This window comes from Planococcus citri, chromosome 4 (genome assembly GCF_950023065.1).
Source record: "Planococcus citri chromosome 4, ihPlaCitr1.1, whole genome shotgun sequence".
In the NCBI taxonomy this organism is placed as follows: Eukaryota; Metazoa; Arthropoda; class Insecta; order Hemiptera; family Pseudococcidae; genus Planococcus; species Planococcus citri.
The window spans coordinates 72,360,005-72,382,908 of NC_088680.1; the positions used below are offsets into that span (position 1 = coordinate 72,360,005).

The window sequence follows — 22,904 nt, forward strand, 5'->3', positions numbered from 1 at the left end:
ATGATATCGATTGGAAATTGGGACGCATTCCATGGAACAGCAGCGTTCAATTTCGAACAACAATTTATTGCGCTACTTCGCCTATTGCAACGTAGACAAGTTGAGGAAATCTACGTAATGCCATTGATTCGCTACCACGAACAACCCCAACAAGTCTTACAAGACTACGAGCGAGTTCTCCGCAGCACTTGGACTAGAACGTTCAGCGGTACCATCCAAATGATGGCACCACTCGATTTCTTCGTAGGTCTAGAACCTGAGATTGATCAATTCGGTCCAATGTACCGACTAGAAGACTTCACTGACTTCGTCATGACCGTACGCAACGAATTTATCATGATTCCATTAGACGTCACCGAACGTGCCAACGATGATAATGACAACTACGAAGGAAATGACGACGACAATGCGTCCAATGCGGGAAACGATGATAGCGATCGTGAACTCAACGCCTCAGTACAGCAGCAACTCGCTGCGAATAATAATACTCAGCAAAACCAGCAACCAAACGCCGTTGCTGGACCATCGAGCCAACCCGCTCCTACGCCACCTGCCGACAACGCAGCATCCGCTGGAGCTGGTATTAATCAACAAACTTCACAGAGCATACCTGCTCTCGGACAACAAACAGTGAAAATACCCGGAGGCACGGCTACTATCACAGTAAACTCTCGCATATTCTCTCCAACGCGTAATACTACGCAAAATGCCCCTACTTCGGGTCAAAGTGCGAATGAGATATTTCAATCGATCGATAGTCTGGCAACACCGCCAGCATCTCAAGCTCAAGCTACACCGTCAGCTCCGGCTTCACCGGCGCTACCTGCGTCAACTCAACCGATTGTCCAAGGGTCACCGCGATCCACCGCACCGAATTACCTCAGCTTCGCACCCAACCCGAGCCCACGATCGCTTGGAATCGAACACATGGACACCAGCACAGCGCCGAATACACCGACGCAACCTCAAACCTCATTCGCATCATCGGTGGCTACTACGCCAGCCAATACAACGTTTCAATCGCCGAACTCATCGGCACAATCGACACTGTCCTCAGCGACAGACGAATCCAAAATGGAGGATGAGCCCAGCTTAGCTGAACTCAAATCTCCGATGAAAGACAATTTCGACGATTCGAAGAACGAGGAAGATTAAAAATTCCTAAAGAGGTTACATACCTAAACAATATACAAAAACTGGTGAAATTTTTATTCAACTTTTCCCACTGGGAAAGTTATTAAAAAAATAAATTTTGGCAATGTAAAAATGAACTTCAAAACTGTAGGTACCTACCCACCAAAAAGTAGGTACTGATAAATTCAAAAAAGGTTGCTATACCTAGGGCCAAAATTTCACCAGTAAAACTTTCAAAATTCACTCGACGTCGCCAATACTTTCGTAGTTTCGACCATTTTCAATTTTTTTTTTTAAGATTCGAGTGAACTAACGTAAACTAATTTAAATTTGTTCAAATTTCCTACAACGCCTACGTCGGCGTGATATTTTTTATTTCTATGTACTAATTGCTATGGGTTTTCGCTTCACTTAGCAAATCATCGAGCGTCGTAACGATTCCTGGCAACGTTAAAGCCAGTCGACTCAGCGTAGTAAAGGCGAGGGACTGTACCGCCTCAACGAAATTAATTTTCCATCTCGTCGTCGTAATTATTCGATTATCAACGATTTATCATCCGACGGTTCCAGATTTTGATCGACGCATTGTATACGATTCATTACGTCTTGCTAGTCGTCTTCTCGCACCTGCGTGTGCAATCGATGATTTTCTTTTGTGATGTTGATGTAAACAGTGTAATTTGTCCGATTTGTAATTCATAATGATGTTAGAATTGTGTAAAATATCATGTACCCTGTAGTAACTAGTTTACGGTTACGTGACCGTTTTTCATTTTTCCTATCTTGTTTTTTATGTTTGTTTTTGTTTAATTTTCAATCTTTATTTTTTCTTAATTTTTATTTTTTCGAAACACGTGGACCAAAATTGTAAATTTTTTCAAAAGAGGTGCTCAATTTTTAATTTTTAAGCATTTGTTATTGTTTTTATATAAAGCGCCAGTAAAAGAAGATAAAAAAGAAGTCCACTATTAATTTGTAAAAAGTGTTTGTTTTATGTATTTTGAATGTTTTTTGACGTATTTTTTGACAGTTTTCATTTTTATCAACTCTTAAATTTTTTGATGTAATTTCGCCCATTTCTGCCACAGTGCAGTACAGCTGACCTGAAACAGAATCCACTGCGATTCGAATAACGGTTCGCTCCTCTTGGCTTTTGTCTTATCTCCAATTTTGACCGGAAGGGTACTCCAGCCACTGCGCTGAAACAGAAAAATTTCGAATAGATTAGGGAAAAGTCTTCTTTTTGGAAACTGTCTCGTAAGTATACTGTACATACCTGGTACACCTGGCTCATGTGAGCTGCTCGCGCTTGCCTTCGGTTCTTGGATCGCTGGTGGGCAGTGCAGTGCACTGAGTTCAGGGGTGGTAGACGAGTGCAGTTACTTACGTACGTGGGTGAAAAGTGTATTTTCTCTGCTCCTACTTTCACACAGTGAAACACACGGGGGGCAGGGGACCGATCCTACATCGGGTCAATCACCTTACAGGTGCGTCATATAACTCTCATAATATCCGTATGTTCCTCTGTGGCTACTCTCACGAGTAAACACACGAAGGGGCATATGTGAGAGGGATATATGCCGTTCCTGTAAGGGATATTAGGGACAGATTACCACCCTTGTGGTGGTAACACTGAACAGCGTCGCGAGCTGGACGTCGAGTCCGGTGATCGGCGCTGCGGCCGTTATTCGTCATGTACTACTGTGTAGTGTCGGGTCAGTTAATTTGAGTTTATTGGGCACGTTCGCGTGAATGGTTAATTTGAACTTATTATTTCTTTGTAATGTCAATTTGAGTTTATATGGTTAATTTGAGTTTATCAGTGTATTAATTGTGTTAAACGGTTTCGCCGAAGAAGGCAATTATTATATTATTGTTTCATTGTGTAATTGTGTTTAAATCGACATGTATCGTAATTGAATACATAATTCTACCAACACCGCGTGTCGTGTATTATTCTGTGTAATATTATTTACCAATCTAGCCGGGGTAAGTCTCTTCTTAATCCATTATAGGAAGTCAGCATAAAGTAATATTTCACACAACGAAATACACGTAGTTAAAATGCGGCCGCTCGACTCGCATTTGCAACAACTTTCCTCCATCAATGACACCACTAGGCCTAAATCGAATGGCGGCGTCAGCAGAGAAGATTGGATAGCATTTCTCGCATCGTATCGTTTCGTCTTCGTGGTCGTGCTGGTCGTGAAAATCTAACAACGACAACCTGACGGCGATTGGACTCGAATCGAGTTGGCAGCTGGCAATGGCAGTTTGATCACTACTTTCACGATAGCGCGGGCGCGAGGCGCGAGGCGCGTAAAATTAACCAACCCCGTACGTATTTACGATTTAGCTACCTACTCGGTACCCAGTGCCAGTGGTGGATCTAGGTATGTCTATTGTCTAGGCTAGGTGTTCCAACTCCGAGTGATCTAATGCACCACCCAGGTCCAGGTACATCTACATACCTACCATAAGCAGATAATACAGAACGGTAGCCGATAGGCGATCAGTTAGGTTGGCTGGCCCATGGCTGGCCAGTGGCGAGTGGCGAGTGGCGACGGGTTAGTAGGTACTAGATACATTTATAGCAAATAGCTATTACCTACCTAGTACCTACTGGTGTTTTGTACGGTGTCAAGTGCGAATTTGCGCCATCACATCATTCCCTCGCAGTAGTGGTCATTGGTCAATGGCGAAATACGAGTACAATCTTCAAATAACGAACGAAAAATCACCGTTCAAATATATAGGTACTTTTTACGTGCGCTAATGGGCGTTTGTTTTATGCTTTTACATTTCGCACCTCGGGAGTAATAAGGTTACCTACATCTAAAAAAAAATCGATTTTGAGATTTTTGCATTTTTGGAGTTTGTATGACCCCCCCCCCCCTGAAGCTCAACCAAAAATAACGCTTCGAGTTGGGTACATTATGTGGATCTTGTAAAAACCGCAAATGGCCTAACTCAAAATCCCAACAACATTGCAAGTTGTTTGGAGTTATAAGGGTACATCTCAAAAAACTCCACTAACTCCATCTTTTTTTTTTAGCAAATTTCGTAGGTACCTACATACAAAGTGTTAACAAAAAGTTTTGATTGTTTTGAATGTTTGTCAGATAGAAATAGACGCGAGAAGTGCATTTTTTATTGGTTTGCACCAAATGGAAAAAATTTTTTTAAATCGATCACTTTTCAGAAAAATGTATTTTAGTTTTTTGAGAATTACTCAAAAACTAAGCACTCTAGAAAAAAACTAACGACATTACGTCGATTGGAAATTTAATTCTCTACAATTTTGTTAAAGTGACAGTTTTTTTGGACGCTTCCTTTCGCCTCCACATCAACTTTAATGAAAGGTTATAACTCGAAATGTTTTCCAAACAATGAAATATTTCCTCTTTAGGATATTATTTTTCAAAGTATTCTTATGCTAAATGAAGGTAAGATACCCAATCTTTAAAATGAGATGCTATTCATTCCTCACAATTAATTATAACTCGATGAAAATAATGCATCGAGTTAAAAAAAAAAGAAAGAAAATCGCTCTCCTGTAAAATTTCACTTTTTTGAGATGTAACCTTATTACTCCCGAGGTGCGATATAACGTATTAAAATAAACTAGGGGGCTTCGCCCCCTAGGTCGCTCCGCGACCTCCGCCTCCATAGCTCGCGCACTCGCTTCGCTCGTGCTGCTCGCCCTGGCCCTCGCTTCGCTCAGGCCTCTCGCCCCTCCGGGGCTCACTTTTTTAACAACTCAACTCATGCCCCTGCTCCTAAATGCAAATCAGCTGAAATGTGTCAATAGCAAATTCTACTCTGGTTCTAAAGTACAATGTTTAAAAAATTCAAGTTTGAACAATATTTCTATCAATTTCTACAATGAATTAACGACATTTTTTTTCTCAAAAAACTTACATCTATTCACTTCAGATTTATACTTGGCGTATTGAATTACTCTGGTATACTTACTGACTTGATAATTAGCTATCATCATTTTTTAGGAGTAAAATTTCTGAAATTCTATATGTAAAATTGGGTAGAAAAATGTTTAAAATTTTTGTAAAATGATGGCATAAAATGAGTAGGTAGTGAGTATGCTGCAGTAATTCAATCCTATTAAATGAAAATCTGAGGTAGGATAGTCAAATTTGTATCCCAAGTGTAGAAACCCTACCAGTGGTGGCTTAGCTAAGAGAGGAACGTGACTTGAGCCCCCCCCCCCCGCGAGTGAAAATTAGAAATAATGCACGCAATAATGAACCGTTTTTTCGACCCATTTTTTTCAACAAATTTTTCGCTCTCACTTCACTTGAGCAGTAATTGCACCTTCATTTCCATACAAATTATCATATGTACATTACGAAGGGTTTCCATTACATTACCTCTAATTTCGATTTTTCATACCTAAATATCTGGTTTTGCCCTCTCTTTGAGAAAATTCTGGCTACACTGTACTGAACCCTTCTTCATCTTCACTTTAACTTTTTTACAAACAATGTTCCACTAAACATTTAAATTTGTGCTGTTGAAATAAAATCCTAACCCAAATGATCTCAAGTGTAGAACCTCCTCTCCTTATTATTTTAACAGACACCACATTCCAGTTTTGAAAAAAATAAAATACTATAGCAATGAATGTAACTCGCAACACAACAAACAACAACATCATTCCCTCCTCAACACCCCTACGCTGTAAACACGCCCACATAGCAACGTTCTGAGTGTATTGTTGTCGGTGTGCATTGTAATACGTGCATTTATAAACAATAGAGAAAGTGTTTTTTCAATTTTTTCGGCCTTTAATTTGAAAAATTCCGATTTTTTTTCTTGATGACATATCTACACGTCAAAAGGAACGTTTGAAAAAAAAATTGTCGAAATCGGTTCGATAGAAAAGGCTGGCGAACTCTATCAAGGTTTCTACTCGAAATTCTATTGTTTAAACACAATAGAAAACGTGTTTTTTCAATTTTTTCGGCCCTTAATTTCAAAATTTCCGATTTTTTTTTCTTGATGACATATCTACACGTTAAAAGGAACGTTTAAAAAAAAAATTTGTTGAAATCGGTTCAGTAGAAAAGGCTGGCGGACTCTATCAAGGTTTTCCTTCAAACATCTTTTAATATATAAGGATGATACGAGATAAAAATTAATAAACAAGGTAAATTGGTGGTATTAACGGTATTATTAAGAAATTGAAAGTCCAAAAATTCAAATTGCGTACCTATACCTATTTCCATTAGGCCTACCTCGGGGTCTCTAGTTTCTTACCTGCATTGCGTACCTCCTACCTCTGAACAAATGAACGCCAACTCGTTCTGAACGAAAGAACAATAATGAGAACGATATGAAGAGTGATATTCCAAAACTCGCTTTGTCCATTTTTATCAAAGTTGAGTTTTCAGCGGTACCTGGTAGATGAAGTATTAACTCACGTTCCTACATCATCAACCTACCAAAATGAGGTGTTGCACTCACCTAAATAGCCAATTCACTAAAAATTTTAAAAAAAAATAATGTTCCAAAACGCGCTTTGTTCATTTTTATTGAAATTTTTTTCAGCAGTATTTAGTGGATGAAATGTATACCTACACTCCTACATCATAAATCCACCCAAATAAAGTGCTAAACTCGCCTAAAAAGCCAATTTGCCCGTTTAAAGGGAAACGGTTTTTCCTCTCTCCTGAAAAGTTGTGAAAATGGACAAAGCGAGTTTTGGAATATCACTCTTCATATCTTTTATAATTTTATTTATCCGCTAATTTTCATAATTTTGGACTTCATTTTTATGATACCATTGATACCAAGTTTCGTTTTGTTTTTGTTTTTCAAGAGCGTAATTTTAAAAGTAAAAAATTTTCTTCATAGGTATTAACTATATGTGCTCTTGCCTGATGATGAAAAGTTGTACTTTTTGAAAAGATTTTTGATTTTTGCAATAAAAGCTTGAAAAATAAGGAGAGTTTTTCTTTTCCAATATTATTGGACTAATTGGACTCCTTCCTTTACCTACCAATTAAGTAAAGTTTCGAATCGATTTCGATCGTGAAAGTGAAGTTACGTCAGTAACGATGACTGCAAAAGTGAGAACAGAACAGGACAAAACAAAATTGTAGTAGAACTGTAGAACCAAATTAACGTGAAAAAAACCAAAAAAACAGAACAAAATGAATCGAAATTACCTAATAACTTGAACTTGAACAAGCAAAACTGTCAAAACAAACAGTCTGGAACATAACATATTGTTCCATTTTTGATTTTACTATGAAAAGTTTTTTTTTGTTCATGATCATTGATCATGAATGATGAATCGAACTGCGAATAGCCTGGTATTTTCATTTCATTTTAAAATAATTTAAATTCTCAATTAATCATTTTTAAATTCGCGATTCGAAATTCGAATTGATTTTTGATGGAGTCAATTGGAGACCGCCACCGCCGCGCCGCCACCGGAGTCGAAGCGCGATAATTGCGCTGCCTATGCGGCCGATTTTATAATTATATTAATCATTCGAATGGACGTCGCTCGGTCAAAAGTCGTCTACGGTACCGGGTACGGTGATACGGTGTAGTGTTTGTGGTGTCTTGTAAAAGCTTCGTAAATTGGAGTGATATCGGATGATCGGTGAAATTTTTTATTAGCTTAGCTTTTAAAGTTTCAACGAAACGTAATACATAATATACTTACGCTAGTTTTTACGAATTAAGTACTTTTGAAATGAACGGAACACCGTTAAGTGTTGACTTTATATAGTGTAGTCGTAGTCGTAATCGTAATGTAATTAATTTCGCGTAACGCGTTGAAACCGATGAATTTTACGTAAACACATTTCTTAATACCATCCATCCGCGAGCTGTTTAGCTGTTTAAGTATAATGATCTATTTGCGTATTTCAAGCCTTAGCCGAGTGGACACGCTTGTACGGTGCGAAAAATATGAGTAGGTATCGGTGCCCAAGTCTGGCTCGTGTGTTTCTTTCTTCGTTTCGTTTCATTTCATAGTATATAATGTAATCGTACCTATTGTACCTAAATCGGTTAAGTAGCAGTAGTAGCATTTTCAACATTACTGTACCATCTTATCAGGCACGAGATACGAAATCGTTGATTAATTTTACGATTGAGAAAGATGTAAAGCGCGCTTTTTTGTAGCAAATAGCAACGTTACCACGTCAATACCGATTTGCTCAGCCACAGCCACAGCCACAGCCACAGCCACAGCTAGTCAGCTACACAGCAACACAGCTGCTGCATTTACGACTTACGTCCATGTACGTACTTGCGTACGCACTACGCAGGTATACCTATGTAAGTACTAGGTAGTAACTTGTACCTCTACCGCTACCGTTCTCAATTCTCATAGCACCAACTGGAAGCTCCAACTCGAGCAATAGGTAAATTTTGGCATCGCGGTGCAGTGGCGGGCGGCATCCAGCATACCTATACCTATACCTATCGGTTCGCACTCGATCGTGGTTATGTACCTCGTATTCGGTATTTTGTACAATTTTTCGTTTCTTCTTTTGGTCTAGTTTGAAAAATCTGCGAGGTAATGATAGGCGAAAGCGAAACGCGAAAAAAAGACGGCATTACTCCGCCACGCCGCTCCGTTTCCGCCAAAACTATACCGCCAACCGCCATATTCGTCGCAATTCGCAATACGCAATACGCAATACGCATCTGAAATGTGAAATGCGAGTGCGAGTGCGATCTCGATGTGATACGTAGGTCTGTCTCTGTATACGCTATCGCTATGCTACTGCTACTGTTACGTATACTACATTATTATACATACGTTACGTATATCGTGTATTATGTGCAGTATCTATAGATTAGTTATAGTATAGTTGTACTGTATGCGAATGCGATCTTATTTCTTGGAAATTTGGTATTTTGTTGCAGATGTGGGCCACTGAATTATGGTTGTTGCTGGAAAATTGACGCCTGAAGGTAATTTCGAGCAGCGTGTTACGTAGTAGTATGGTGTTTGGATCACATTTTACGTTATACATACATTTTACGAATATATAATTATTTTACGATTACCATCGCGATTGCGATTGCGATTGCGATTACGATTTCACATTCCGAATTCCGAATCGGCGCGGCGCGACCTTTTTGGTAAAGTACCTACTACCTAATTCTACCTGACATGAGACGCGATTAGGCGATTTAACGAGCAGCGAGCAGCCGCGCCGGAGCGGGAGCACGCTAGCATCGTAGCACGCATCTGTTCTCGAGTACCTACCTTGCAATTTGCATTATCTTTGTGCAGCCAGCCAGCCAGCCAGCCAGCCAGCCAACTAACCAACCAAACTTGTAAATTTGCTATTCGTCGATCGGCATTCGCAAAAAAGCTTCTACATCACTCGTACTTACGCAGCAGCAGCAAAATTAAACGCCGATGCCCACTGCCCACTGCCCAGCGATGATGAACAAAAACCAATGAAAAGTATCGCGTTTCTCGCGTCGCGTCGTGTGAATGGAAATTTCTATTCTGGCCTGGCGGCGGCGGCCGCGACAGCGGCGGCGATGTACGGTGTCGATTTCATTTTTGAATTTCTGGCGACGATACGATCTGAAATTTAGCCCGAGTTTAGAGCGAAATCTGTTCGCTTCCCATTAACGCCGTTCGCCGACGCGACGTCGCGCTGCGTCGATTTTATTGCTGCGAATTTTTGTAGAATGTTTTTCCGTCCTTTTCTTTTCGTTTAATTTTCTTTTATAGATTACGTCGTTGATAAGGAGAAAAAAAAAACAACCGAGAACCGATTAGCTACCTCGCTCGTTGGGAAACCGGCCGGTCGGTTGGTTGCTGCCACGCCGCCATCGCGGCGACAATTTTCGCTGTCGGACGCCGAGTCGCGGCGCGGCGCGGCGGAAATACTCGCAATTGACGCAATCGAGTTTTTTATTTGAAAAGCTTTTCGTATCGAGGTACCTACCTACCTACCTACCTATCTGTCTACCTACCTATAAAAAAATCGGCGGTGAAATATGGTCGAGTTTTTCGATTATCTGTGGGCTGTGCGAGTCAGTTGGTATCGTTTGTGCGATGTGAATTTGGTAGCGGCGTCGTCGTCGTCGTCCTTTTTGTGCGTGTTACTCGTCATTGTAACCATCGCCATCGCCATCGTGTACGCGTTCAAATTTAAAATCAAAACTGGTAAGAAGGTTTTTTCTTTCACAAACTCATCCCGCCGTGCCGCGCCGCGCCGCTTCACCCGACGCTTCCTGTCATCTTTTTCATCACCGTTGTCCGTTGGCGTTGTAGACGCCAAACGCCCAAAAGTCGACCGAAACTGAAACGGGCTGCGTCGTGAAAGCCTCCGAAACGAATACGAGTAGGTAATACCGATTACCGGGTAGGCGCGAGGCGGGTACCTATACCTAATCTTAGAAATTCGCGCAAATTACCAATTTCAAAGCTTCCGAAAACTTGCGCCGCTCTGCAAAAACTAACCGATACCTTGGCTTTTGCGCTTTCTCTTTACCTTTTTTGAAATTTTATTTTACCTATTTTATTTTTTGTAAATTCGATCGGATTTAAAACTTGAAAAGCCAGCGACCGCGATATACTCGTACATCGAAATTCCACTCGACGATTTTCCGTATTCTTTTTTCGGATCAGTATCGAGTATAGGTATAAGGTTACGTTATTCGAGTTTTCCATAAGCATCGGGACGCGCGATATCATTTTTTTCTTATTGTTAGCGGGATTAATTTTATTTTCTTTTTTTTCCTTTATTCTTCTTTTTGTTTTGTGTTTTTTTTTCATTTTTCTTTTCAACAATTTTTCAAGTTTAAATTATTTAAAAGCCAGAGTACGAGTAAATAAATACATAGGTACAAACTATAACCGTCGAATATTTTTCTGCTGTTTAGGATTCTGCGTGTTTTCCCCCCTCGCAATAGCAGATTTAAACGGTCGGCATCGCCTCAACTCGATCACTCATGTGGATTTATCGGCCATCGAATAACATGCGAAAACATCGTTAGTTTCATTATACATACATTACATTTATACTATTATTTTTTTGCACTCGTATTTCACCTTGGTTGGTTGCATAACGTAACGTAACGTAACGTAACGTATGCGTAGAACCTTTGCACGAGCACGAAGTGCTTTGATTGGCCGTTGGTGGATGTGTCGTTTTGGCTTGCTTTTCTAATTCAGCCGCTTCGGTTTCCGCAACTCGCAACCCTCAACCCGCAACCCGCATCCGCTATTAATAACGTACCCCGAAATTGCACTTTTTTTCACGTAGAACTACATAGAACGACAATTTTTGGGGTTCTGATGCGCTGTTCGTAAGAAATACTCGTATGTCTATTCGTAGTACGTCTATGTACCTGCTACCTGGCATACGTACCTACCTACCACTCGAACGCTAATTTCGCGAATATTTCGCGCAATTTATACTGGATAAGTGTGTATGTAGGATTGTAGGTAGCTAGGTACCTACGTGTAATGTGTATAACTGCATACTTACTTGACTTGGGGATGGATACTGGATAATGGATAGAATAGATAGTGTGTTCATCTATGTGCATTTCTACTCGTACGAGTATATTAGTACATACAGTGCATCACTCACCTGCGCACCAGCGAGTATTGGCTGAAGAATAACGCGTGCCTCGATTTATCTTGATATAGGTACACAAATGTACTCAGTTACTCACCTACTGCTGTACTGTATACGACGTATACCATACCGTGTAATGTGTATGTTTACCGGCAACTTGTTTAGAAGATGCGTTCGTCTCAAGTACGAGTAAAAGAAGAAGAAGAAGAAGACGACGACTGCAGCTGGAGCGGAAGCTGTACAGTGTTCAAAAGCCGTATAATGTCTTTTTAAGAACGTAGGTACTAGGTACTAGGTAGAAATGCGGGTTTTCGTGTACCTATACCGATGTTTTTTGAGTGCGAGCGTTAGCATCAACCAACTATTTTGGGAGTGAAAGAAAAAGCACGTGTTGTGGATTTGGACGAAAATAAGATTGGAAGTACACGTAGCAAAATTTTACGAAGTTGTTCAGTCGTTCAGGAGGTTGAGCCAACACTGCCAACAGCCGTTGAATTAGTGGGCAGTTTTGAACGGTTACCGTTACGTTTACGTTTACGTATGTTAACCTACGATGCTTATTAGACTAGTGCATATTGTGGTATTTGTACATACACATATATTCGTATTCGTGATTCGTAATTCGTATTCTCAGTCGAGTCGAGTTGATTAATCATTATGCATGCACGCTAATGCGATGCGATGCGATGCGGTGCGGTGCGGTGCGGCCGCGACCGTGACTGCGGTTGTTGATCATGGGTTAAATGTACTCGTACCTGCGCTACCTGTTAGACTGCGACTGTTAAGTGTTAACGAGCGGAGTGACGCTGACGCTGACGCTCGTCGCGTTGTCCATTTTCAAAATTCAAATGCCGCGTGGCAGCGGCAGCGGCATCGACATCGGCGTCGGCATTGTATTTTATGCGTGTTGCTGTGTAGCGTATTGTTAATTAGGAGCTGTACTGTACTGTACTGTACTGTACTGTACTGTAGGTATCCTATGTACGAGCATACGAATACGAATACGAATACACAAATACAAGTACTCGAACTAGTACCGCGCCGCGCCGCCGCCCAGTCGAATAATGTACATATTCGTATGACCTCAAATCACGATTACGATAGCAGCGAGTGAAATTAATAAGCTAAATTACAATATGTGCGAGCTAACCTTCAAATAACCCAAAGCGGTTTACTTGTAGGAAGTCGAATCGAACCGAATCTGGTTCGTTTATTCGTTAATTCGTTTATTCGCCTATATACTCGTATACTCGTGTACTCGTACTCGTACCTGTGTGTATTCCGTATTCCGTATTCCGTATTCCGTATTCTATATTACTTATACTCGTATTGTACGAGTATACTCGCCAACAGTTCTGTAGGTAATAGCCAATTGGTATCTCTGACACAAGACACACTACCAATTGGGCAATAATTTTTGAAAAAATTCATCGTAGCTAAGCTAACCAAAGATGCGCTTACTGCCTAGCGCTAGCTAGTAGCTACAGCTACCTAATACGTATCTACGCGCACCTACTTAGATAGATTAGGTACCAAAGAGAATCGGAGACGTATAGTTTTGTATACTTAATCGACAATCGTCCAGTGCTGGCCGCGGCCCTGCCCAATAATACTCGTATAGGCTGGCATACACATACGAGTAGTTGGCGAGAATTATCGTCGGTCTGGGTCAGCACTGTTAGCAGTAGGTATTCTATCAATGTAGGTAAACGTACGCGTTTTTTTGATATTATTCGGCACCCGGTACCTACACTGTTTTGTATTGTCTAGGTACGTATGTACAGGGTGTCCAGAAATATCGGGTACCCCTAAAAAAGTTTTCTGCCAAATACTTGGGTTGGTCACAGTGAACGATACGAGTACGCGTAATAATGATAGCACATGATTGGTTGTTGGACTGGAGAGATAACATTCCACCAATCATATGCATCTATTTCACGTTGCCAACCTATATTTTTAATGAAAAACTTTCTTTAGGGTACCCGATATTTTTGGGCACCCTGTACATGTGTACCTACATTACATATTAGCGATATCCGCGTCGAATTCGTTGAAATAACGCTGTTTTTACTCCCCCCCCCTCACCTTCCCTCCCATGCGCCCGTCGTTTTTCAAGGTGTAATTTAAGGTTAGAAAATCAAAATTCAACATGCTAAAACATCGGTACGCGAGTAGGATTTTTCGAAATTTCACGCGTTGCGCCCACCTCTGCTGTTTCCTTCAAGGGCTGATTTCAAGGCTGCGAACGAAATACAAGTACGAGATGGTGGAATCGATTCGAGCCACCCCAAAAAATTACCGACGCGCGATTACAAATTTGAATACCGCATTTGAATTTTGGTGGCCAACTGGCTAGTGGCTAGTGGCCACCTACTCGATTCATTTCGGAGCATTGTGCGTCCGCATTTCAACGGTCCACTCACCACTGACCAAGTGACCAGTGACCAGATGCGCATCGTTTTCTGGCTACTTGCCTTTATCGCTCAAATGACCGCGTCCCCATCTTCGTACCTGTGCCTTTGCCTATGCCTATGCGCTACCTTGCCGCATCGTCGTGCGTCGTGTTTGTGTTGCAGCCGAAGGTGTACCGAGCACCGAGCAGCAATAGCAACGTAAAGCTTTGTTCTTTTCGCACAAATTTACTGCACTAGTGTACACTGGTGTAGAAAGTGTAGGATTTTTGTTCTTTTCATTTTTTTTTTCACACTAGTGCAGGCAAGTTTGTGTTCTATTCAGTCGGGTGTACTCTGGTGTAATGCATTGGTGTAGTTGGTGCATACACCATCTACTCCTGCTCTGGAGGAGGAGTAGATGGTGTACTGTACACCATGCACACTGAAATTGAATTGATTGTTGATGATAATTGTTTGCGTTTGCGTTCAAATGTGAATTAATTTATTGAAAAAAAGTTGTAAATGGAGAGTGAAATTGTAAAAAAGCTTATTTCATTCTATCTACAAACTATCGGAAGTGATGATGATAACAAAAATGGGATGAAAGGTGTGCGACGTGTGCGTGGTGCATGAGTGGAGTACACCACCTACTCCAGTGTAATACACCAAGCTACACTAGTGTAAAAAGTAAATGCGAAAAGAACAAAGCTTAAGACAAGACCGTTTCACACTCGCAGTTCGCAGCTCGCACGTGGTAGGTAAACACTGAATGCCGAACGCCGAACGGCGAACGCGATAAAATAGAAGGTAACCTTTAGGTTTTGAGAAATTATCGCGATCGTGTACGGTGTGCGGTGTACGCGTATTTATCTGACCTGTAGGTACAGGTAGCGATAGAGGTACTACGACGTCATCGTCAATCGTCAATCGTCAATCGTCGCCGCCCGACACCCCGCCACCCCGCCACCCACCATCAGCCGCCGCAACTCGCAACTTGAATTTTCTCAGCTATACCTCGTGGCTCGTACTCGCATGTACTGTATGTAATATGTATATTGTATGTATACTACATGTTACGTATACGAGTATACGTATTAACTACTCGTAGGTACTGGCCTACTGGGCCATTCCACGTCAATTGGACCAAGAAGTGGCAGGTGGGGGGTGGGGGGGGGTTCGGCGATTTTTTTGAAATTTCTCCTGTGGAAAGACCTTCCGAAGGGATGACCAATGGCGCAAATCGCAGCCCTCTAGCCCTTTTTTATATAAAGGCTGCCAGGGGGTGTAAAAAATTTCAGTGAACTTGAAATATCGTAATATCCATTTCAGCAGTGGATTACTCGATAACCGCGGTATCTACCAAAATGCAACATTTTCCCATAGTTAGGGGTTTTGAGAGGCTTTTTGGTGATATCGTAAAAATCAGCGTTGCCACTTTTTTTCGTACAGAAAATTAGCTCAAAAAGTTTCGAAACGTAGTTTTCATAAATCGTTCCGATTCTCAAAAATTCTTTTAAAAAAATATATTACGGACAACTTTTCAGGCTGAACAGCGTAGGTATTAAAAAATTGGGATGGTAACGCGTTGCGAAGTTGATTTAAAAAATTTTTAAGTTTGCGAAAAAATGCGATTTTTTGATTTAAAACGTGAAAAAAAGTTTAGATAGATGAAGTTGACCTATTTGACCCCTATTTTTACGTATCTGTTGAAAAATTTGAAACCCCCCTTTCACTCGATGAAACGATAACGAACTCCGAAGCGTTGATTTATCATTTTAAAAATATACTCGTAAAATTTTTATTCGTTGGTGAGAAAAATTGACTCGAAATTCACCACTTAGCCGAGTGTGCCTTAAGTACTCGTATAACGTCTACGAATTTGGCCCTAAGTCGAGTAACGAGTATAAAGATAAACCAAGCTGAAGTATAAGTCACGGGAATACGAGTATGTGAATCGGTAAGAACAGAAAGGGGCCGAGTCAATTTTCGCACTTTTCGGGAATAACAAAAAACCGATTTTGTATTCGAAAATCAAAAAATCTTGGTAAACACGCTGAAGATCGTAGAAAGAGTTGTTAGTTATTTTACGAGGAATTCGAAAAATTTAACTAAAAAGTCGTCGATGCGAACCCGGCCTTTTTCTGCACCCAAATACCGCTTTCCCGGTAGTTTTGCGAAAATCTGGCGTCACCACTCACCAGTCGATCCGGGCGGTACCATACTTGGAAATTCCTATATCCTTGGGGGGGGGGGAGGGGGAGGGGGAGGGGGAATGTCAAAAATGTGACTCGGTGCCTTTCTGTTCTCGCCGATTCGAGTACGAGTATACCCTTATATTCGGTATAGTGCCTTCTTCATTTTCTCAGATTCTGACTTTCCATCGACATTGCACACCCCAGCCGCGGGAGGGGAGTGGCACCAGCACCAGCACTTGGAAAACGTGTTTTTCTGGCGTTTTACGACATCTCCGCGGCTGCGGCTACTCGTATAATACTTTGATTTGAAACTTGGTGTGAACGCGTGAACGAAGGTGAAGGTGAAGATACTCGTACTCGAGAGTCGACGACGCGACGGTAGTAATGACCGTGGATTTTTCCAATTTGTTTTCCACCTCAACAACGACTAACGAGTTGGAAATGTTTTCTGAAAACTTTTGTCACTCGCCGCTTTTTCGGTGGATTGAAATTCTCGTCTAGACTAATACGTATGTACATATGTTGCGTACCAAGTCCGAAATTATACGATTCGGGGTTGGTACAGCCAATTTTGTACCATCACCATCCCGAATTGTACAATTTCGGACTTGGTACACTACACATACATATTACGAGTACCAACTCGAAATGCGACGCGACGCGACGTAGGTAGCCCTATACGAGTAGGGTATGTAGATGTACGTATTGCAATGGAGATTTCCGCAGAAAAGTGCGGGTGAGTCAAAAGGCGCGACGAGGACGAGGCCGAGAACGAGGCTGAGGCCAGGCTGCTCGAAAAGTTGTATAGCTGAATACGTAGCTATGTATTACTCGTACGTAAGCTGGAAGCTGCGAGTTGCGACGATGGACGATGGACGATGGACGATGGGCAATACGAGTAAACTATTGAATTGACGATCGAAGATGGTGTAGATGATGGCGATGATCGTATTATTCGTATTGTATGTAGTGCTCGTAGGTGCTGTCGAGTATGCTGTAGCTTAGCTGTAGCAGGGAGCGATGTGGTGGGTGCTGTGTGCTGGGTAGTGGGTACCCTTTTGTACATACTCGTATACTCGTACGGGTACGATCCGCTGCGCTATCGAGATTATTTGTGATTGTGGTGTCAAATGGTTGCATACTGCATAGTCGTACTCGTATACTGAAAGCGAGGAGCGAAGAGCGAGGTTCGAGGCGTACTACACAGAGCAGAGATGGAACGATTACCGATTATAATCGATTATTCGGATCCGATTAAATGAACGCGACGTCGCGTCGCGTCGTCGATTAATCGGATTTTTTATTTCAGGCTTTTTGACTGGTCAATCGTACCGAACATTCGGCCATTGTGCTCGATTATTTTGAGAAAAATCATCGATAGTCGATTCCATCTGTGGTACTACATAATACGAGTAGTCGAGTATGTATGTACGAGTATATTATAATCAGTGGCGACAGTGCGCCTCGTTACGCTCAAAATTCTTCTTTCCCTCTTCAATAGGCTACCTATAAGCCCTAAGGACCTTATAGCCCTGAGCCCTGAGCCTGTTTTTGTGATTCTTCGAGGAGAAAAAAAAGAGCGAAGCGTACCTAACTCCATTTTAAAGCCTCACTCGGACGCACCTTGACCAATATCGACTGCTAGTTTTACCCGCGTTAGTACATCTCGTAGGTCTAGGTGTATTGGTGTATCGGTGTAGGTATGCTACGCTCGAGTACGGTACTCGTACTCGCGGACTGACGCAAAAATATGCTCAGTTTCAGTATAGCGCCTAGCGGTTGGTTTGTGTTTGTACAATTACGTACGGCGTACGGCGTACGGCGTACGGCGTACGGCGTACGGCGTACGCCGTACGCCGTACGCGTATTACTCGTACGTAGACGTTCATCGGTACATTGAATTTCTTATCGTCAAATATAATTACTCGTACATAAATCACACACGCCGAAGAGAGAAAGAGAGAAAGAGAGAGTGAGCGTGAGCGTGATTGAAAAAAGGCGAAAAAAGAATCGATAACAGTGTGTTATCAATCGGTTACGTATACGTATAAACGTATATACGAGTAGGTTGCGAATTTTTCGTTTTCGTCGATCGGTAGTTTGATCGGCAGTACCTCGACTAGCGGGAGGTTGACGCTACTCGTAGATATTTTTTTCACTTTTCACTTTTCACCTTTTTACCTTTTCACCTTTCGTGTTGCGGCGAATACTCGTACGACGTACGAGTGTAGTTGATTCGTTAATTTGTCAATCTACGTATTGTTTGGTTAAATCGATTCGCGCTCCAGCTCCAGCTCCAGCTCCAGCTCCAGCTCGGTTGCAATACCACCCTACTCGTATTTGTAAACATTTGGAAATTTGGGATTTTCGCTGCGGCTTACGAGATTTGCAACGGCGGCGACGGCGGCACCTCAACCTCAACCTTAGTCTCATCCATAGCCATAGCCATAGCCATAGCCTTAGCCTTAGCCTTAACCTTAACCGAGACTTACGCGTGAGTATTTGTTTGTTTGTGCTTTTTGGTTTACCTATACCTATTGGGCTATAATCCCTATTACCTATACCTACGAGTAGTACCTCTACCTACTACTTACTACCTAGTACGTGTTAGGTTTACGTTTGCGTTTACGTTTACGTTTACGTTTACGTTCCCAAGCTACTTAGTTATACATACTTGCTTGATACATATTAGATATTACATATCTATCGTACGAAACGTAAACGGTGAACCTAGTTGTTTATGTGGACGATATAGCCGACGGCAGCGACATAGCCGCCCGGCCCATCTGCATCTACCCGTTTCCCACATTCCGTATCCTTCGTATATACCGTATTCCGTATTCCGTATTTTGCACGTACATATGTATGTATGTATGTATGTTGTATCTATCTACTCACTATTGGATTTACTCGTTTAAAAACAAATTACGCGTGTTTTTGTATCGTTGTACGTAAGAGGCGAGCAAAGTGACGCTGACGCTGACGATAGTCGATAGTCGATTCGATTCCACGATTACTCGTACGAGTAGTTGACGAGATGATGGATGACATTTGAAAGGTCGATGCGATGCGATGCGATGCGATGCGATGCGATGCGATGAGAAAATCAAAAGGGGCAGCAATTTATACATAACCCTATGTATTTGCTAGCTGTGCTGTATGAATTAGATAGAGGCCGGTGGACAGTGGACAGTGGACAGTTGTCGTATGTATGTACTAGCTACTAGTACTACAACGTACAAAGGCAAACGAGCGACAACGAGGTACGTACCTATACGTAATTACGTATTACGTAAATTCGAAAAGGTACTCGTACGTATAGGACATAGGTACCTTACCTATACGATATATGTATTGTAGATATGTAGATATGTAGATGTACGAGTACAAATGGTAGGTACTCGTACGTCAACGTACGTAGACGTACGAGTATGTTTCTTTTCTTGCGGTGAAATATTTCAAGGTTAGCGTATCATTGTAGGTCATTACAAATTACAATTCTATCAGCTATCTGGACGAAAGAACGAAAGAACGAACGAACGAACGGACGAACCGAGGCATTATCGCATCGCATCGCATCGCATCGCATCGAATTTATCGCGCGAATGTTTATCGGCTTTTCCGTCTCGCCTCGCCTCGAGTCCGCGTCCTACGAGTTTGAATGAGCAAAATTGAGCAAAATTGAGCAAAATTGATAGCACTGGTCAGCTTTACGTATTCACGTTTCGACGTTTGTCGTATACCTATGTAATGTACATTGTACAAATGTACATATGAGGAGCTGAGAATCAAAACTCACATTTGCCACCATAAACGATTTTGAGAAAAACGCGAAAAACTGAGTTAGTAGTGTTGCCAGTTGAAAAAACTTATAATACCAAAATGAATCATTAGATAGCGCTACTAGAACACGATTCCCTGTGTTGACTGATTTTCACCTAGCTCCCTTCTGCTTTAATATCCAGACAAAGAATGGCAAATGTGAGTTTTGATTCTAACCCTTGGTTTTGAAGGTGAATTTCACACCAAAATGACTTTGATCCAAAAAAACCGAATATGTCACATTATAGAGTGTAAAACGGTATATCCAAATCTGCCATAAAACGGTATTTTTTTTTTTGGCAAATGTGAGTTTTGATTCTCAGCTCCTCATATGTACTTTCGCTTTTTCGCGCTACCATAATTAATACGAGTATCAGCATCGCTATTCACTACATTTATGTCAACGTATATTCATGCATACTCGTACTCGTATTTAGTATATCTTATGAGGTATGAGGAATGAGGAATGAGGAATGAGGAATGAGGAATGAGGATAGAAGAATATATGCCCAAGTGCGAGTTGATGTACCTCTACCTGCTACTTCCTACCTACACCGTACGGCGTACACGTACCATCGCGCCGCGCCGGCCGCCTCGCTAGTGTGGGTATACGATACGAAGTACATATTTAGGAAAATTGGCAACACTTACTCGTACAAAAATGAAAAAAATCAACAAAACCAATGTACGAGTATCTACTACCTCGACCTACCCTAATCGGAAAAAAAGCTCTATAATACGTATACTGTAGTACTTACGTTTCAGCTCCAGACCCAGAGTAAGTAGGTATTACCTATGGGTACGTTTGTCGTTTACGGTTTACCGTTTACGGTTTACGTACTCGTAAACTCGTATTTACACATTTCGAGTCCTTCTCCTTAGTCGTTACTCGTATACGAGTACCTATAGAAAGATCAATACTTTATCCAGTTTTTTCCATTCGATGCTGTCTTGCATGCGACTTTACGATGCGATAGAAATCGGGTACTCGGTACTCGTATTCTTCAACATGCGTTTAATCGTTTAACATACGAGTACCATCTTTCTACTCGTACCTCTACCTGTATAGTGTATACCTTTGCTTTGCCGCTCTTCGACTCTTCGTTTCCCAAAAGCTCGTCAAAAGTTTATTTTTTTGCCCAATTTTCGCTCTTTTTCTTCTAATCCCATTTCAACTTTCTCATCACTTTCATCGATTACCTTTACGAGTAATACTCGTATGTATGTACGAGTACATTGTACAATGTACATCTATACGTATTACGTATACAGCTACACGCGTAAGTTGATTTTAATGCATTTTTTATGATTGTGGTTTTTATCGGTTAGGTATCTACGAGTAGTTTAGAAAAGAAAATCAAAATTCAGCGCTCCGTCCGTAGCATTTTACTCGTATATTACCCACAGCTTGTTTTCCTGTTTGTTTGTTTGTTTTTTTTTTGTCGTAATTGACAATGTTAAGTTTGCACTCCGCGCCGTATAGGTAACCGCAAGTAGTGATGTCAGTACTATCGATACTATCGACGATACTACCGATAGTTTGATTTTTTTAGGACTATCGATAATACCGATAGTTGAAGACGATATATCGATATCGTTTTTTTTCGTCAAAAATTGTCTATTTTCTCAAAAAGTGCGCGTTCATTTCATATTTCAACAAAAAAATTGAGAGATATTATTTTTGAAATGTGAAATTATTTCAAAATACAGATGAAAGCATCAATTTTATTGCTTTGTTACATCATAATGACGCTCCAAAGTGTTATTCAACAATTATCCTGCCCATTACTGTGCAATTTCACGTGTTTTTAACGTTCACCAAACTATCGATACTATCGATATAATACCGATAGTTTGGTTACGATAGTTTTTCAATACCGATAGTTGAAAAATATCGATATTTTGCATCACTAACCGCAAGTGCCACACAGGCGACCGACGCGACGCGCGACGGCGTTAAAAATGTCGCCAATATTTACTCCGCACCCGCACGCGCACGCTATTTTTATTCTTCACTCAATTTCGGATTTCCCTCGCCGCGCCGCTCTCGCTACTTACTCGATGATTATGAAATACGAGTAATTGTCATTCGCTGAATCGAAAGCCTTTTTGAAAATCAACAAAAATGAATGCCGTCGCCATCGCCATCGCCACATTCGTCAGCTGATACTCGTTACATTTTTCTGTACGTATACGGGCTTAAGATTGTCGAAAAGCTACGAGTGGAGTAGAGTAGAGCAGAGCGAAAACCCGAGTGCGACTTATTGAATTAGGTCGAGTTGAAAGCCGATTGTTTGCTGGCCTTTGACATTTGAGCGGCAACTTGGGCATCGTCGTACGAATAGGTGTACTGGTACTGGTGTACGGCGAATGCGACTGCGAAAATTGTCGACAGCGCCCTGCCTGCCAGATATGTATGTATTATTACTGGACACCCTATTTAGTACAGTTGTTTGTAACCGCTACGGCTACGGCTACGGCTACGGGTACGGGTACACGATAAACGTACCAATAATAGAGGAATCGCTACTGCCGCTGCCGCCGCCGCCGAATCACTAACCGGATGACCTTTGACCAAATTTACGTCAATGCGTCGCGTCGCGTCGCGTCGCGTAGCGTAGTGTCGTAGCGCAGTTTCATGTAGGCTACATACGTATAAATCAAGAGTATCTACAGGTGAGCTGTGTTGGACGTTGGTGAATTCTTAAGCCCCGTTTACTGGTATACTGATACTCGTAATGCCAATAGCCATGGCCGTACAAAGGTAC

General features: G+C 41.5%; 2 protein-coding genes across 8 annotated transcripts in view; both read left to right on the forward strand.

Annotated features, from left to right (window-relative positions):
* On the forward strand, window positions 1–1,155 carry LOC135845248 (sialidase-like). The gene has a single exon (XM_065363713.1). It carries the CDS (start codon window positions 1–3, stop codon window positions 1,153–1,155), a length of 1,155 nt encoding a protein of 384 aa, XP_065219785.1.
* Window positions 1,156–7,751: 6,596 nt separating this feature from the next.
* Window positions 7,752–22,904, forward strand: part of ACC (acetyl-CoA carboxylase) — a 72,873-nt gene continuing 57,720 nt past the window's right edge. For 2 of the 7 annotated variants that reach the window (XM_065360694.1, XM_065360700.1), the window contains exon 1: window positions 18,414–18,808. Coding sequence is in view for 4 of the 7 variants with exons in the window: in XM_065360690.1 (XP_065216762.1) it covers window positions 10,138–10,306 (169 nt within the window). In the remaining 3 variants the exon portion in view is untranslated. Of the gene's footprint in view, window positions 8,081–8,226; window positions 8,449–9,042; window positions 9,091–10,122; window positions 10,307–11,025; window positions 11,135–18,413; window positions 18,809–22,904 lie in introns of those variants that run through there. The other 5 variants (XM_065360696.1, XM_065360697.1, XM_065360698.1 and 2 more) reach the window with 5 other exon arrangements.